Raw genomic sequence first — 17,581 nt, 5'->3', positions numbered from 1 at the left:
GAGACCATGGAAATGATTCTCCCCGAAGGAATCGGTGTCCCCGTACACCAAACAAGGATGCTCAGTCACATCATGGGCTTGAGCCTCGCAGGGGATGACCAAGCAGTCTTGAGCTACGAAGGTAAAGGCTTCTGGTGGACAAAATGTGTCCAGAAAACATGGCAGAAAGATCCCAATACCACCTACCACTTAGCTCCTGCACCCTGCTTTCCCCATTCTCTGCCTGCTCTCCATTCTGCTGGGAACACTAACACTGTGGATGGGACGTGCGTTTGGTGTGCCCAACTTTGATGCTGGCCTCAGAGACAGAAAGCGACTTTCCTAAATTGATCAGTAGCAACACCAGTCTCCTGAGACCCAGCCCACAGCTCTTAACTTGAACCCAACCATCAAACACCAACACTGTCTCATGCCTGTAAGGCAGGGTCTCCCTTTAAGGGTCCAGGCTGGTTTAAACTTTCCCCTTCCTGCCTCCATTTACCAAATGCTGGGATTGAAAGCATGTCCTGTCCCGGCCAGCTTGGCAGCTTTAATCTCAACCTAGACTTTTGTGGCCTGACCTAGCCTCGTCTGCCTATCCTCTAGTTCCTGCATCCTTCAGAGGGGGCAGAGTTGACCTCAGAATAATAATAATAATAATAATAATAATAATAATAATAGAAATGATAATAATAACAACAATAACAACAACAACGCAGTTTGAACTTCAGAGACCTGGGATGAGAGCAGTCCATGAGACACAAAGGTTTCTGTGTTAAAATAGGAATCGCCATTTTAGCTTGAAACAATAGTAAGTTCCTCCAAAGACGAGAAGTCCAGCCTTACATCGGACTTCAGTTTCTATTACGAATTGAGAGAAAAAAAAAACTCACCGTATCTGGTTATTTTTGGAAATCAAATCCTAGCAAGGTACAGTGGAAACCAAACCCAGGACAGGCTCCTACCTCAATGTTAGTCAGACCCCAAATCAGCGTCTCAGAAAGTAGGTCCCTGTGGGTCAGCTCAGCATGGAGTCTATCACCACTCCATCCTTCCCAAGACCAAGAGCTCCCTGAACACAGACCGTGCATGCCTATCTGCATGCACCAAGCACTCATTAAGTGCTTGCTGGCATGATGCCAGCATGCCCTTGCATGTTTACATGCGCATAAGGATAAGCAAGTGTACATGAGCACATACATGTATACGGAACGTCCTACAGCAATGCAGTCAGTTAAGTTAGATGCATAATTTCTCAACCCTTGTTTCCCCAAATCATATTCAATTCGGGTAATACTTCTAAAATGCTATATACTTTCCTCTTTTGCATATCCTTACATATATTTAACCTCCCCCGTGCGCTACCAGAAGCATTTTTTTGCCTTGGGGAAGCTCAGGATAGTTACAGCAGCAGGCAAAGAGAAAATGTCAGTGCTCGGCTGTTGATATCCAGAACTGGAATTTTTTTTAGTATGCGGCTTGAATACCTAGGTCCCCGTGAACATATGGAGCCAGCTTGGGTGGACCTGCAGTGAGGTGACTTTGGACCAGAAGTAATGAGTACTGACGATACAACATGGAGGAGCTGCTGCCATGAGGAAAGCGGGAAAGCCCTCCTTCAGCATTGGGGGACTAGGAGACAATTCAATCTAGAGCACGCAGTAGGACCTCAGCCACGTGTTACTTAAAGTCCTATCTCAAGACTAGCCAAGTTTGAGGGAAGGTAATTTTAGAAATAGTCCAATAGGTAAAACGATATCTAATGTCTCAAGGATCAATAATCCCTTCCCCCCTCCAAAAAAAATTAAATTAAAATAAAACAAAACAAAAACTACCCACTTCGGGCTCTAGAACAGAGTTTCTTTTTTCTTCTCATCTCCTCATAGTTGGCACCAAGCAATCTAGACATCCACAGATATGTCTCTTAGTTTCTTAGCAGTCATACTCTGGGACCCAAGAGGCTGATCTGGGGTCTGGTCTCAGTGGCCGCGATGTACCGAGACTCGGACTCTGTAGGCCATCTATCAGCTCAATACTCAAACCACAGTACTTTCGCTACACCACTGCCAACACGCACACCAGAGATCAGATCGATCAGCTCCACACAGAGAGCAGGGAAAGTCAACAAGCACACTGCACGGCGGGCACTGCCCCCAGCACTACCAACACATGTCTGCACGAGAACCTCTTCATACCCAGACCCTGTTCTGAAGAGAAATGATGAATATATAGGAGGTGGGGATCTAAGTAACTGAGCAGGTAAATCTTAACAAAGCATTAATCCAAACCACACCAATCAAGAAGACCAGTACAAAACAAACAGAAAGCAGGGTACGGACCTATGAATTAGCTCCACTTTCTTAAGTATTAGGAGCTACATTTTCTTTGCATATCTGGCTAATACAAAGTCAAGTATGCAACTATGTCACATTGCTGCCCAGCAGAAAGAAACTTCTAGCTGGTCTCCACAGGCAGACCGGCTACTCTCTCCTGTGAGCAAGTCTTGCAAAAGCAAACAGAATGTATCACGAAACATTTCCCTCTAGTTTCCTACCAGACATGAAAAGATACAGTCCTTGAGTTTCCAACAAGCTGTCACTCCTGACCAATTCTCCTAGCTCAGCTTTCAACCACACTCAAAACCAGAGGAGACCCCAGAGAAGGACTGACAAAAAAAAAAAAAAAAAAACCCTTCTCTCAGAGTCAGTGATTTTGTCTTGTCAAAGCACTTTCCTTCTACCCCCTCAGTTTATCTCACACTGTTCCCGTGAGGTGCGGTGGGGAAGTACATTGACCTCTTTCTTCAAATGAGGAAAGAGAGGTCCCATCTGTAAAAACAGTAATGTGACCTGCCTTGGCCAATTCACAGAACTATTTAGTGGTGGGAGGAGTGGAAACCAAGGCCTCACATCCTCGAATGATCATAACCAAGGGCAGACAACTGCTTTTGCATGGACACTCTGTGGTGTCAGAGTTAGCATGCACTGAGGCTAACAAAATACATGTGGCTTTGAGGGGCTAATTTGGATCCAGAACCCAACTCTTAATTCACTTAATGGACACGGTAAAAGAGGCCAAAAGGAGCTTCCACCACGAGTCTAAATGTCACTAACAAAAGCATCCTTAAACATTCCACAGGAAGTTATCTTTAGACAACAAGGACAGGCTGTTCCCCTCTCTCCTGATGATAAAAGCAGGAAAAAAAAACCATCTAGAATCCACAGTTGTCCTAGTCATCTTTGAAAAGCATCAAAGAAAGAGAGAGAGAAGAAAAAATGAAAGAGTGGCTCTTCTTGTATGATTTGAACTAAATAGCGTCCTAGAAAGGGGAAAAAAAAAAACCAAAACAACCCTAGTCCTAGTCCATGGAAAGTCTTGGTTATAAATGTCTATCCTGAGGAGAAAGGTAAATAAAATGTAGCACCCAACAAAATGTAACATAGCTCTTAAAAACGAAGGAAGCAGACATGGGCCTGCTGACAAGGAAAAGCTGCCCATGACTACAAAGTGATTAAAAATAACTTACAAAAGAGCACACATAGCATGATTCCCTTTTTGTCCCATAAAAGAGAACTGTGCATTTATGTAAACACATATTTATATATGCAGCAGGCATATCTATCTGCTAAATTCATCCAATATTATGGGGGAGGAAATAATATCCTCTGTATAACTGTTCTACATAAATATTATTATGCAAAGTGTCAATGTCTTTACCCTTCCAGGGCACTGAGGAATCCTGTTTTCCTATCCTCATTCAAAGGTCATTTGGCCTACAACTGTCTTACTCTGTACAATGAGGTATACATGTCCTGGTATATTTGACATTTAAGTTAAGTGGAGGAGTTCACAAAGAGTCTAACCATTTCTCCGTTTGTTTCACATCTTAAGTCAATGACCAAAAGCAAGTAACAAGCAGAAAGCGCAGAAGGAACTGTGTCAAGTTATCAGACAAGGAGTCTGGGCAGATGGGATTGCAGTAGCTTTTGTCTCCTTCACACTTCTGTCCTGAGTTCACTACATTAAGCATCATGATAACGACAGTGACGTTGTAAACAGCCCTGAGCTATGAAAAGCTAAGTGTTCTCCTGTAAAAGCATACCTTGAATCTGATCTTTCTAAATGAACCTGTGTCTTCCCATTTAAATATGTTTACCTCAATGGCAATAAAAACATATCATGTAGATCAAGGCATGCGGGAAATCCCCTTTCTGGTTGATCTCTGGTCATTTTTTTTTTCTAACCCAAGACCAAGAAGTATTCAAGGAAAAGAACCAGGAGCTGTCGTATTTAGCAGATCTTTCAGCATCCAGCGTGCTAGTCACCCCCTCAGTGCTGGACTAGAAGATCCATTTGCACATTTGCACTTTCCTACAGGGGTTTAAAAAAAACAAAAACAAAACAAACAAACAAAAAAAACCCCACCAGAATGCATCTGTATCTACTTTCCCAGTGCTTATGAAATATGTGGATATTTATAATCAAGTGTTCCAAAGGATCCCCTCTGACTAATTCAGACTCAACAAATAGCTACATTCCACAGTGTTGATTTTACAAGTTTCTTTGTTTAAGGTAGAATTGCCTGTCCACAAAAAAATTATTTTTATTTCCTTCACACAGCGTTGAGTAACTCCCAAATGGCTTGCACACCAATAATTAGCTTCTGTGAGGGAAGAAAAATCAGGCCAACAGATAATAGTTAAGCAACTATTATCTGCGAGGCCCTCGGCTGGGTGCTGAAAATATAGAAAAGTCCAGAGCGAGATGTATATGCAGCCCAGCTGCTGCACACAGATGTGAGCTAAGCCGAGGCCTCCAAGTGGTCTTGGGGCCATTGGTTTCTATAAGGATTTGTGTGCTGGGGTCCAAACAAGGATATGCACCTTATTACTCCAGACTCAGTACCCAAGACACCAGAGTGACCAGAGATATAGAAGTCGTATTTTTATTCCCAACCTAGAGCCCACAGGATGAATTGGCATGCAGAGCGCTGGCACGCTGGTCCACTCTGACATCATTTCGGAGATCATCTGTTTATGTAATTGCCGTTCATTCTCCAGAGAATATGTCCTGCAGTCTGGCTCCTCTTTCCCCAAGCTCCTAGTACCTCTTGGTGCTTGATCTCGGTGCTCATGCACAAAGACAGCTCAGGCCAGCTTAATAACAGCTCTAGCCTCTGACTAGGAGCCCACCTAGACTCCTACATACCTACAGCAGCAGTCAGCATCCCTTCCAGAACCTACTCTTAGCCCAGGAATCTTATCTCCCACCCCCAACCCCTTTTTTTCTTTTTTTGCTGTGATGGAAGCCATCCGGACACTCTCCCCACAGGTACTCTATCTCTTAATATGCTGCTGTCTCCTTCCGTGACTTTTTTCAAACATTTAAATGTTTTCTACAAAACAAAAACAAACAGAAACCCCCCCAGAACCTCTCTAGACTTGATAACCCAATAAAGTATTTCACTAAAGTTAATGTATGTGCACAAAATCACATGCATAAGTCTAAAATTTCATACACCTGTAATAGCAAACAGTACTAAACAAATATCATTTAAGTTGTCTCTTTGCTTTCCCCACCAAACTCCCTGAATGGCTGTCTGTAGTCTCTGTGTTCATTTTTTACTACTGAACAGGGGTGACCCCGTGACCCCTCTCCACATACATCCTGGTGGGGCTGCTAATCCTCTGCACTGTCATCGCATGATACGCCAGCATCCGAGAAAACCGTGCTGGCTCAATACTTGGTCAAGCATCTCCTTAGACTCCAGTATCTGGGCATGCGCTGTGCCAGTGTCCTGGGGTATTGAGAAGGGGCTGGGAACCCTGCGCTTTCCCTCTGATCTAAAGCTGTGGCATTATTCCAAAGGAACATCGTCAATAGCCACCATCCCAACAGGGAGTCTGGCCAATCTCCTTCTCCAACTGTTGATGATCAGCTCCTCCTTGCCCACACCCTCCCTTCCAGAACAGTAAGTAGACAGAGATGGAAATCCCACAGGAACTCTACACCCCTCCCTCTCAGCCCCTTTGTCGTATCCAATTAACCATCTGTCAGCCTCCAGGACCCCTTCTAGGCTCACTGTCCAGCTGCCAACTTGACGGTGCCTGCTACCCCCACCCCATGGTGCTCATTGTCCCTGGATGGTGGGGTAAGAGTGTAGACGGCGAGATTTTAACCACAGCCCTTATCCCTGCCTATTGTGTCTGACTTCAAGCTTAAAAAACACACCTCTACCTAACTCTGCACGGTAAAGGAAGGAAAGAAGAGAGAAGGGCGAACAGAAGGAAGAAAGTAGGGAGAGGAGGAGAGAAAGAGGAAAGGAAAGAGAGAGGGAAGAAGGCAGGGAGAAGGGACCTACTGAATGTCACAATTTTCATAATTTAGAATGTAAAAGGATTCATCTAGCTGGCAATACAATAATGTTATATGTGTAATACAGTCATGCTAGCCACACATATAACCATATTATACTGCTAGCAACATGTAATATTATACTGTAAGCTATATGACTATTTATAATATGAATGTTACTGTCAGATGCTCTGTATATCCACAAACGCCAAGCAGTCTTGAGAGGAAAGGACTTTTAATACTCATCTTATGGATGAGGAAACTAGAACTCTGAAGTTATAATTCACACAGTCTCATGGTTGCTAAGAGATACTGATTCTGGGACTAGCCCACACCTCAGGAAACCCTATCTCCTTATGCTCCCTGGGAGATAAACCTGATCTCTTTCTCTGGTAAGTAACAGCACCCAGATTTCTACTCTGTTAGGCTATGTAGGACCATGGAGGATCCTTTAATGAAATGGAGTGTTTTCCTTAATGACAGTTAAAGTCTGTCCCTATGACAGACTTAGAGGGAGCTCTTTAGGGACAAGAACTAGGATGCGGCATCTTCTTTCTTGTGTGTAGAGTACTGTTGTGATCTCCCTGTACCAGCTGTGATTGGTGCCATCTCCTGGTGACCAGGACTCAACCCCTCTACAAGAGGCTGCCCAGAGACCTAGCCTGAGCCAATCCCACTGTACTCTCCTCAGTCTATCCTGCTCCAGCACTTGGCTTCCTGGTTTTCCACAGAAAGTGATTCTTCAGAGCCCACCAGCCTAGAGCAGATCCACTTCGGAAAGCTGTGTCTCTCCAGACCTTGCTTCCCAGCTTTTCTACCCAAAGGTCTCAGAGGGTCACCTCATCTGGACCACACACTTCAAAGATGGCACATCCCTAACTCCTGACAAGAGGGACTTTCTGCAGGAGCCGTTCGTCTGGCAGCTTACATCCTTGGGTCCTGGATGACCAGTGACTTTACTGAGATCTACCTTCCATCGTGCTTCCCTAAGCAAGAAGCATCTACCTATGGACTAAGGCAGACCCTTTGGCTGACCTTAAGATTCACCCCTTCAGGCTGAAGTTGGGAGTTTAGCTGAATGGTGGAGCGTGCTTGCCCACCTGAGGCCTTAAGTTGGAGCCCACACAGCACAGAACAGATACCTAGGCTCATCCAGGACCCTTCTCCTGTAGTTGATCTTCTCCTTCCTCAATATTCACCCTGCCTCCTGTGTGCCTTCTCCCCTGTTCCTCACCCCAGGTATTCCCATATCTTCCTCACCTAAAAAAAAGCCTTCCCTCAACTCTGCTCCCCAGCTCCAACTTCACTATTTTTAATCTTCCCTTCACAGCCAAACCTTTGCAGAGAGTCATCTCTATGCACACCCACCGCTTCCTCCACAGACACTCACTCCCCGGTTCCCTTTGCAATTTCAACTCCACCTCCCCACACAGGACTGACACTAACCTCACAGAAGCCAGTGATCTCTCAGCCCCATACCCTTCAGCCTCCCGGCAACATCAAACCCTACGACCACCTGCTTTCCTCCAAACATCACCCTCACCTGGTTCTCTTCCAGCCCTTCACTTCAATCTACAGTTCTGTCCTTGGCCTTCCGCCCTTAGGTCTGTGGAAGCTTTTCATTTATTATCTCGTCTATGGTGATAGTTCCAGCCACAGCTCCTTTCAGATATCTCCCAAATCTATATTTCCAACTCTGGCCTCCCTCCAAGGCTCCAGACTCCCTTCAATATTCAATGAATCAACACACCCCTTAGCTATCCACTGACGCCTGAAATGCTACATGTCCCAAAGCAATTTCTCCAAACCCTCCCTCCCCTCCTGGTCCCCTCAGCTTCTTCCCTGCTTCCAACCCCTGATTTTCACCAGGGGCCACCTCTAGCCCCTGACCCCTACTCTAGAGCTTTAGTACCAACCTCCTCGACACCTCTACGTCCAATCTGTCAGGTCCTGTAGGCTCAACCTCCACAAATTCACCTCCATTCCTCGTCTCCCACAGTGTCTCGAGTTCAGACCCTCCTAAGCTAGCACAGTGGTCTATCTTTTCCCAACCATAAGTCTCTTCCTCCATTCCAAGAGAAACCACACAAGGCTCTTAGGCAGTGGCAGGTAGGGAATAGGAATCTGAGAAATTTCAGAGAAATTCACAAACTCCCTAATCCAACTCACTGACCTTTCATTCAGAACATTCATGCTTTAGGAGTCCAGTAAATGCATAGCAAAGCAGTCAGTCAGTGTGGTCCCCACCCTCTTCTAAGCCTCAGCTCCCATTCATCCTCTGGGTCATGTACACTGGACTATTACTGCCTTCCATTGACCACCGTCTCCTATTAGCCTTCAGCCTGGGCATGCAACACTCTTCTAGCTTCCCCTCCAAATCCCTCCTCCCAGCCGAAGACATAACCACACCTGCGAGTACACAGCTCACCCGTCACTGTGTACTCCTTAGCTTGTTTACCATGGTATCCATGTTCTCTAGCAAGTACCTGACTCACTTCTAAAAACACTGTGGGGGTGGAAAGGGAGGAGACGAAGCTACCGCTCCAAGTCTTCTCTTCTTTGCTTTCCTGAATGAAAGTCTCTGCCCCCCCCCACACCCCTCAACTGATTCTTTCTGTTCCTTCGCTCTTCAGCAGACACGATTTCAAGCGGCTCTATTGATCCAACATTTCTATGGCTGTCAGTCATTTCCTAGTTATTCTCCTGCCAGTCATACACACAAAGGAATGGTAGGAAGAGTCTCAACTGTACACAGAGAAGGAACCGGAAGGGACCAATTCTCTGCACCCACCTGAGGCTCAGCAGAAACAAGCCAGCCTATTCTCACCAAGCATCTCCCATGGGGCCATGGGGCTCAAGGCATGGGAAGGGGCTGCAGGGGGGCTAGCCTGTTTACTCCTTTGTGTGACAGTTAAAAATAGAAGTGCCCTGACCTGTTGTAATAGGATGGCCCACCCCGTCCCCTTGGGAAAGAATGATTAGGATCACCTCTCCTCACAGACTGAACGGTCCTGTGGAGGTCAGATTGAATAAGATACTGCTTGTCAAAGAGGCACTTAGAGAAGCAGAATGCTCCATTTGGAAGAACTATCTGCAGATATTTGGATATCCGTTGCACGACGTATAAAGCCCTTTCACAGGGTCTTATTTGAATCACTCAACAACCGTAGAAGGGAACGGGGGTTGAAGGGATTATTATCCCCACCCTATGTAGATGCCAAAGTCACGTGGACAAGTCATTCAGATAAGCAGGGAGCAGAAAGGAGGATCACCTTCCTGCCCTCGTGCCTGACCTTCCTTCACAGACTTTTCCTCCCCTCTCAGCCCATTAAGTTCAAGTGATCCCAGAGGGAGTATATTTATATGTATATCCATTTCCCTCCTGCTCCACGGTCCTTCCTTTGATGGTTTTATATACTTCCACAGAGTGTGACTGCAGTAGACACTCAATATGTATTTGTTAAACAAGCGACTGAAGACAAGAGGCCCAATGTCATCCTTCTGAATCCACAGGCAGACAAGGCTCCTTGCTCCTCTCAGCTGCTGTTCTGGTAGCCTCCTCATGGATGTGAAACGCTGCCCAGTAGCCATCCAGAGGTAGCCACTGCATAACTACAACAGCAGGCATAATACGACACTAACAGCTAGGTCCTAGTTACTAGGGCTTCCTGCACTGCCACCATCCCCAGACGTCACCAGATGCCACCAGACAACTTACACTCTGTTTCAACTTAAGCTTCCCAAACTGTAAAACAAACTTTATTAGTCCTATTTTGCAAAACCCCTGAAGATGAATGACAGCAAGTGATTTACCCGAGAGCAAAGCCCTAGTCAGTGCTGTGCTTATTTGATCTAAGGCATCCCGGCTAATCTAGGGTTATCTTCCCCCATCCGTACTACTGATGACAGGTTCAGTTTGGGTTATTCTTTGTTGTCCTGTGCACTGTAAGATATCAGGCAGCACTTAAGACATGACTATAAACTAGAAGCCTACAGCAAACTGTTTCATGAGTTATGACAACCCCCGCTCCCCTCTAGACATTGCCAGATGCTCTCTGGTGTGAAGCAGCATTGCTGAGAACCACTGTGCTATCCTAGACTTCCTACCTCCAGAGATCAGGGCCAAATGCAACCAGGAGAACTCTGAGAAGTATTTGTTGTACAGAGTCTAAGAAAACCCCTAGTTCATTCGCCCTGGGTCTGAGGTTTACAAGCAACAAGGGTTTTCATAATTTTAACCTCACTTCTTTCTGTGGCTCTAGTTCATCCCAATACCTCCTCTCTTTCCTTAAAGGACATTCAAATATACTTAGACAGAATGGCCAATAGCTGTCGTATTGGCAGCCCATGATACAAGGATGAAGCCCAGCCTCCATGACCTTACAGAGTAGCGCTGAATGCTAGCAATATGTTCTGAGATAGATTAGCACAGCAATCACATACCTACAATACAATCTTCTCTCTCTCCAGAAACACAAAGTTAATGCCCTCAATACTCCATCAGACGTTCCTGAACAAGCAAATGACTAAATGTCCAGTTGAGGACTGAAGGAGACAGAAGAGAATTTTTTAAAAGAATACAATAAGCATTGAACCAAGTCTGCTGGATAGCCTTATGCCAATCTGATACAAGGTCAGGGCATCTGAAGAAATCTGAATTGAGAAAAATGACTCCAAAGGACTGGACTGTAAGCAAGTCTGTTGGGAATTTTCTCGACTGATAACTGATGTGAGAGGGCCCAGCCCATTGGTGGTGCCCACCTCTGAGAAGGTGGTCCCTGGAGGGTACAAGCAAACAAGCTGAGCAAGCCCTGGGGGGCGCAAATCAGTAAACATGCTACCACGGTCTTGCGTTATTCTGCCTCTAAGTTCCTGCCCTGTTCTCCTCCGGACATTCCCTCAGTAATGGACTGTGAGCTGAAATAAGCTCTTTCCTCCCCAAGCTGCTCTTGCCCATGGTGTCTTTTCCTCACAATAGAACCCCTAACTAAGACACTGGGCATAAAGTTTACCTTGCAACCTGTTAAGAGTAATGGAGTTTGTGGTGGTTTGAATATGCTTGGCCTGGCGAGTGGCACTATTAAGAAGTGTAACCTTGTTGGAGGAAGTGTGTCACTGTTGGGGTGGGCTTGGAGAACCAAGCTACCTGAAGCCAGTCTTCTCCTGTTTGCTTTTGGAACAGAATGTAGACCTCTCAGCTCCTCCTACACCATGCCTGCCTGGACGCTGCCATGCTCCCACCTTGATGATAATGGACTGAATCTCTGAACCTGTAAGCCAGCCACCATTGAATGCTGTACTTTGCAAGAGTTGCCTTGGTCAGGGTATCTCTTCATAGCAATGAAACCCTGAGTAAGACAAAGATGTTTTCCTTTTCTGCAAAAAGAGGTTAGAGAATTTCTCTCTTCTCGGGTACCTGCTGATATTTATGAAAAGAATTGCACACAAAGTATGTGGTTATTTCAAAGTCTTCCTTTTCTATGATCTGGACTGAGAATAACTTCCAATATGAGCGAGATGGAGTTGTTACCTACATCTGAGGAATGACATACCGTATGAGGTACACATACAGTAAGACATACCATAACCTAGATTCAACAGCTGCTTTCTTTTGGCCATGTCTCTTATACGTCTAAGGGAGACAGAATTTTTGATGAATTGTAAGGTATTTTAAAGACCTTGTACTTAACTCCAAAAAAATAATAATTTTAATGGGGAAATTGGTTCTATGATAATTCAATAGAAACACTGAGGTTTTACAGAGGTCGTTTTAACCTGTAAACGCTTTCAGAAAAGACAGAACACAAATCTTGAAGAATGTGCCGGATTTGGAGGCTATGGAGTAGGATGGGAATGAATCAATAAGAGATCAATAATAGTTAAATTGCATTAGACAGTGGGGAGGAACGCTGGCTACAACCGAGCAGCTAAACATGGACTTGACCCAAAGACACCAGGGAGTTCCTACAGGTTCATAAGCCAGACAGTAACAAGTGAAAGGGTGTGTTAGGGAGTGTTATCAGTCCCAGGTACAGGGAAGAGGTGGGACAGACTTTGAGGGGTGAAAGGGGAGGCTATAAAAGGAGTCCATGGGGGACCTGACCTCGGGAAGTCACCCTGAGGATGAGCAACTGTGCAGAACTGTGCAGGAAGGTTTGATAGAGCAGGGAGATCCCTCGAATTAATGCCAAGGCTTGAACTATCATGACTGGGAAAGAAAGGATGCCGCTTAGAGACTGGAGACAGTGGAGGGGATGTGGTGGTTTGTGGAGCTGGAAACACACACAGAAAACTGAGTTGAGCTTGGCCAAAGCCCAGTTAACAGCATCTTCCCCAGTGAAAATATGTGGATAGGTGGATACAGGATCAAAGCTCAAGAGAGAGCTGGATGCAGAGCTCACAGCAACTTCTTTTCCCTTAGCCTTTTCCCTTTGCATTTTAAAGAAAGAGCTTTCTCTTTTGCTCACCAAAGCTAAGCTATGAGTTGTGTTATGGAGCCTACTCTTCTGTCTCGTCTCTGGGATCCCACGCAGCCACTTCTGTCTCCACAGTTCTCTCTCTCTCTCTCTCTCTCTCTCTCTCTCTCTCTCTCTCTCTCCCCAAACTACCTTTGACAAAAACTCAAAACTCCTTTTCCAACATTAGTGTTCCATCCTGTCTCTTGCTGATAAACACCATGTGCCTACGTCCTGTTTGTCATCCCCAAAGCCCACCCTGAGCACCCCCTTCCGATCCTGTGCCCCCCAGAATCAGCTCCCAGGGTTTGGTTTTTCTATTCCTCCTGCTCAGCCCATCTGCCCCACTGTCTCATCACAGCTCATGCAGACTTCCTGTAGTCTCCAGGATCCAGACTCCTTTCTGCCATTCCCAAAACGAGACGTCCTGGTCCTTCTTCCTCCGCTCCCTCCCTCTGGAAGCTTTAAGTACACCATGCTTCCAAATTGTCATGGCCCCTGCCCATGCCATGAGTCTACATGTCTGGCTCCAAATGGCTTAGATGTCCACATCCAATTCTTCATATGTAAATATGTCTGAAGCCAAGCACATCAGTCAGCTGGGATAGCCTGTCCGTGGGATCTCAACCCAGCTACTTCTCACTACATCACTATTGTCAGGACAACTCAGCATTTCTACCTCTCAAGGTGTCCCTCAGGGTCAGCCATCCTTTCTGTCATCAACACAGGGCAACCCCCCCCCCACTCTTGGATGATCTCAGCATCTCCCTTGATCTTACCTTTATTGGTTTTTTCTTTTACTTCATTAATAATATCTCTGCCAGACTAATCTTTCCAAACACTACTTTCTCTATGATGTATCTTTGCTCGAACACCAGCAATGACTCCCCTTTTCCCTTGAATCGTGTCCAAACTCCTCTTCAGAAGGTTTCAGGACTCTCTTATTTGTTCCCAAGTAGCCAACCCTGTCCTTCAGTCAGCCCAGTCTCCTCAAAGCCCTGTTCTTTTTATCTTTGCCTAATCTCCTTGCCCCGCCCACCTCAAAGACCACCCTAGGCACAGCCTTCTCTACTTCTGACAGCTCTAAACTCATAGCATCCTAACCTTTAGCAATCGGTTAATTAGCAATCTGTAAGTTCTTGGGGAGGGAAACTACTGTGACTATTTCTCCTGTGTTCCACAGCACCCTGGACAGCAGAAGATTCCCAGTAGGTGTTAGAAAGTTCTTGTTGGTCAATCATTCCTTGTCCCAGTCCTGCACTGTCCTATGTCCTTTTTCAGCCTTACAACCAGGACCAGTAAGAGGTTAAGATTAAATTAAAATTTAAAGCCTGTAACAAAAGGAAAAAGAAAAACTCTGTAACATACTCTGTCAGTCTTGAAGCAGAATTCTTAGGAATACAATGGGAACTGTATAAATCTATATGACACTATAGGATAGTATACTATGCTACAGATACAATCTACACTACAGGACACTATAGGAAACCGTAGGATGGTGCGGAGGAGCATAGCTGATTCTATATCCTTATAAGTGCCAAGGGGTGAAATGTGAGAAATCTCATTTAATCAGTTGGTCATGAGAACCAAAAGTCCAAATAGTCGAAAAGCAGGTAGGCAAGACAAGTAAACTGACTAAATCATTTAAAACACACCTAATTAGAGACACAGTATGGCAGAGTTTTGACAAAGTAATTGTCAGTATGGTCTTTGTACATGCCAATTCTTCCACCACAAAGAAACAAAGAAGGGAGTAATCCTGGGAGGGGAAACTTCGGCCAATCTGTTTGATAGTTGGGTTTTTTTTTTCTTGTTTTTTTTTTTTTTTTTTGGTTGTTCAATTTGGATAAATATAAAATGCAGCTGGCCGACCAGGTACAGAGCTATGTTTCACAGAAGACATGAATCGAAAAGCAGAAGGTTGGGAGACACAGTCTGTCCAGACGTAAGAATCCCCAACAGAGGCCTCTTGCGGTAGACTGCAAGTGGGGTGAAGGTTAAGGACCAGGACACAGAAGGCCATGAGGCAGAATGGCGCTATTCTAGACTTAGCGCTTTACCGCTTGTCACAGTCATCAATCATTTGCAGGTTTGTGTGTAGAGGATTAAACTGTCTCTGATTCTAAATGCACATGAGCTCTAGCCTCTTTTACCACTGCCACAGCTAACACCACATCCTTGAAGCAAGCAAGACTGCCCTGTGGAAGGACACCAGCCCACTTCTTACTCTGATCTGAGAGCAACCCAGAAAATGTAAACCATTTGAAAGGCTCTGGGGAAAGTAACAAATTAACAAGTCTATTAATGCTTATCAAAAAAAAAAAAGAAGTAAAGAAGGTAGGAAGAAGAGAAGAGAGGGGACAAGAGGGGAAGGAAAGAGTGGGTGGGAAAGAGAGGGGAGGGGAGGAAGAACATGAATTCGTATTTCAGGGTAGAATATGAATTCATACCACAGTGGTTTTCCCCAGAGCTATAGCTGCTTGGCATAGCTGGAGTGGATGCAAGCGGGGTCTGGTAGACCTCCTGGTGAATATTTCTGGATGTCACCTAGCTTCCAGAGCCTCTTTCCCTAGATTTAGGGCTATAAACTCAAGGCAGGCACCTCTTTAGAATCCATGCTTTGGTGTCTAAGACAGGAGAGAGGAGCAGGAGAGAAGGGGGGAGGGGGAGGAAGGTAAAAAATGCTGACTCCAGAGATAGAGGAGGGAGGAAGGATAAGCTGAGCCCTGAAAGCAGGACAGATGATAGGACCGATGACAGGACCAATGACAGCAGCCCCTTCCCCTTTCCCAGACCCTGGCATCAACTACTGTCCGCCAGCTCTTTCCTCCCTAGACCAATTAGAGATGACCATATGGGCCAATTAAGTCTTGACTTTCAAAGCCACAAGTTCCCTCACAAAGAGCCCGACTCCTTTCCCTAAAGTGGCCCTTCAGGGTAAAGCAACAGGGTTAGGAAACAGATGGGTGTGCAGCCTCCAGAGCTAACCTGACCTCTGACCCCTGACCCCTGACCTGCACAGTTCATGTCCTCTGATCCAACTTTCCCGAAGGGAGAGCAGATGCATGGGGTGCCCATAACTTATCAGAGTCCTTGGGACAAAGATTTCCAGACAAAATGGTTGCAGACATGTGGGGAGCAGGGGAACTGCACAAACGGAGCTGGTGGAAGCTACAGGTATAGGGGAGATGGGGACTCCTTGGTGATGTTTGAAACAGGGCTACAGGTGGTAGGAGATGAGGGTGATCGGTGTCGCTTCTGGAGAAGGGACTGTGGAGCCAGCAAACAGGAGCAGCTCCGGACAGGCTCCCTGGGAGGTGCAGAGGCGCAAAGCGCTGAAAAGCTATACCAGGCTCCACGCGCTGCAGGCAAGCAAAGATTTTGGTGGGTGTGTATTGCGAGGAACGCTAACTCACACTTGTAGCAGTAAGCGATTCTTAGGTAAAACTCATCGGTTCCCCAAGCCGGAGAAAGGACCGAGAAACGGGTCGAGGTGCCTCCCATCCTCCCAGCGGGTCCAAAGTCCCAATTGCCGCTTCCCTACACGCAACCTGCAGGTTCTCTCATCGCCTGGCTCCTGCCTATCAGTCTGCAGCCTGAGCGCCTCGCGACCCTCACTGCCCTTCTTTGCACATCAGGGCCCCGAGCCATAGAGGGGAAAAGGGGTACCGACTTCGGGCGACCCGGGAACCCCACAGATAGGCACTGTGGAAGTGGGGAGCCGAGGGAGGGGCCGGGACACCGGTAGCTGAAGCGGCGCTCTGCAAAGTGATCCAACATCTCCCAGAGAAGGCGGCCCAAGGGGACCGCCTCCCGCCTCCCCAACACAGACTCCCGCAACAGGGGTGAACGCCGAGGGGCGCCCAGCCCCCACATCCTCCCCCAAAACGCTGCCAGCACCGCCAGAACAACGTGAACCTCCGCAACTCCAGCCCCGACGATCGCGGGGGGCCGCCTCCGACTCGCACGCCCCGGCGACAGCCTGCCTGCGGTCCCCAAACTTGTCCGAAGACATCGCGTCCGAGGCGGCCGCCCTCACCCGCCGTCCCCGGAACCCTGCCGGTCCTTACCTGTCCGGAAAAAGGCGTCCACGTCCGAGTCGGCGGCTCCCCCTTCCTCCGATGCCCCCTCCGGGGGGTTCATGACTGGGGGAGGGCGTCCGCGGGCAGCCGGGCGCCGGCGAAGCCTGGGGCCGAGGGCGGCGCGGCGCCCGGTGGGCGGAGGGCGAGGCGGCCGTGGCCACGGAACCGGCAGCCGCGGGGCTCCGGGACGCGGGCGCGGGGCGGGGGGCTGCGGCGGGGGGCGCCGAACCTCCTCAGGCGGCGGCGCGCGGCGGGCTGGGGGCGCCTGCCGCCGGTTCCCCCATGGTCCCCTTACCCGGGGCGCTGGCCGCCTGCTGTCTAGCCCGGGCCGGCCCGGGGTCCCGGCTGCCTGCGCGCCCGCGGTGCCCGGCAGCTGCAGCTGCCTCTCCTCGCCCGTCTGCCCGTCTCTATTGTTCAGCCCCGCTCCGCTCTCTCCTCTTTATTTTTCCTCCTCCCTCCCACCCTCCCTGGCTCCCTACCTCCTCCCTCCCTCGCTCTGCTCTCTCTGCTCGCTGCCTCCCTCCCGGCTCCCTGGCTGGCTCGCGAGCTCTCGGGCTCCCCCTCTGGCTCCCGCCGCCGCGGCTCCCGCGGCTCCTCCCGGACTCCGGCTCCCTCGGTCCCGGCCAACAATGACCCGGGCTGTGCGGAGCTGCAGGGACGCTCCCGCGGGCCCGGGGCCTCGCCGCGGACGCTCCGTGTCGCGACGCGCCC

At 47.7% G+C, this 17,581-nt stretch overlaps 1 protein-coding gene across 4 annotated transcripts in view; it reads right to left on the bottom strand.

Annotated features, from left to right (window-relative positions):
- Kalrn (kalirin, RhoGEF kinase) overlaps positions 1 to 17,299 on the bottom strand; it is a 605,866-nt gene extending 588,567 nt beyond the window's left edge. For 2 of the 4 annotated variants that reach the window (XM_039088661.2, XM_039088664.2), the window contains exon 1: positions 16,859 to 17,297. In XM_039088661.2, the coding sequence (XP_038944589.1) occupies positions 16,859 to 16,931 (73 nt within the window). In that variant the 5' untranslated portion in view covers positions 16,932 to 17,297. Of the gene's footprint in view, positions 1 to 16,858 lie in introns of all 4 variants that reach the window. The other 2 variants (XM_039088642.2, XM_039088658.2) reach the window with 2 other exon arrangements.
- Between the last annotated feature and the right edge of the window lie 282 nt (positions 17,300 to 17,581).

This window comes from Rattus norvegicus, chromosome 11 (assembly GCF_036323735.1).
Source record: "Rattus norvegicus strain BN/NHsdMcwi chromosome 11, GRCr8, whole genome shotgun sequence".
In the NCBI taxonomy this organism is placed as follows: Eukaryota; Metazoa; Chordata; class Mammalia; order Rodentia; family Muridae; genus Rattus; species Rattus norvegicus.
The sequence above is the reverse complement of the archived record's forward strand: the minus strand, read 5'-3'. Positions and strand labels throughout refer to the sequence as shown.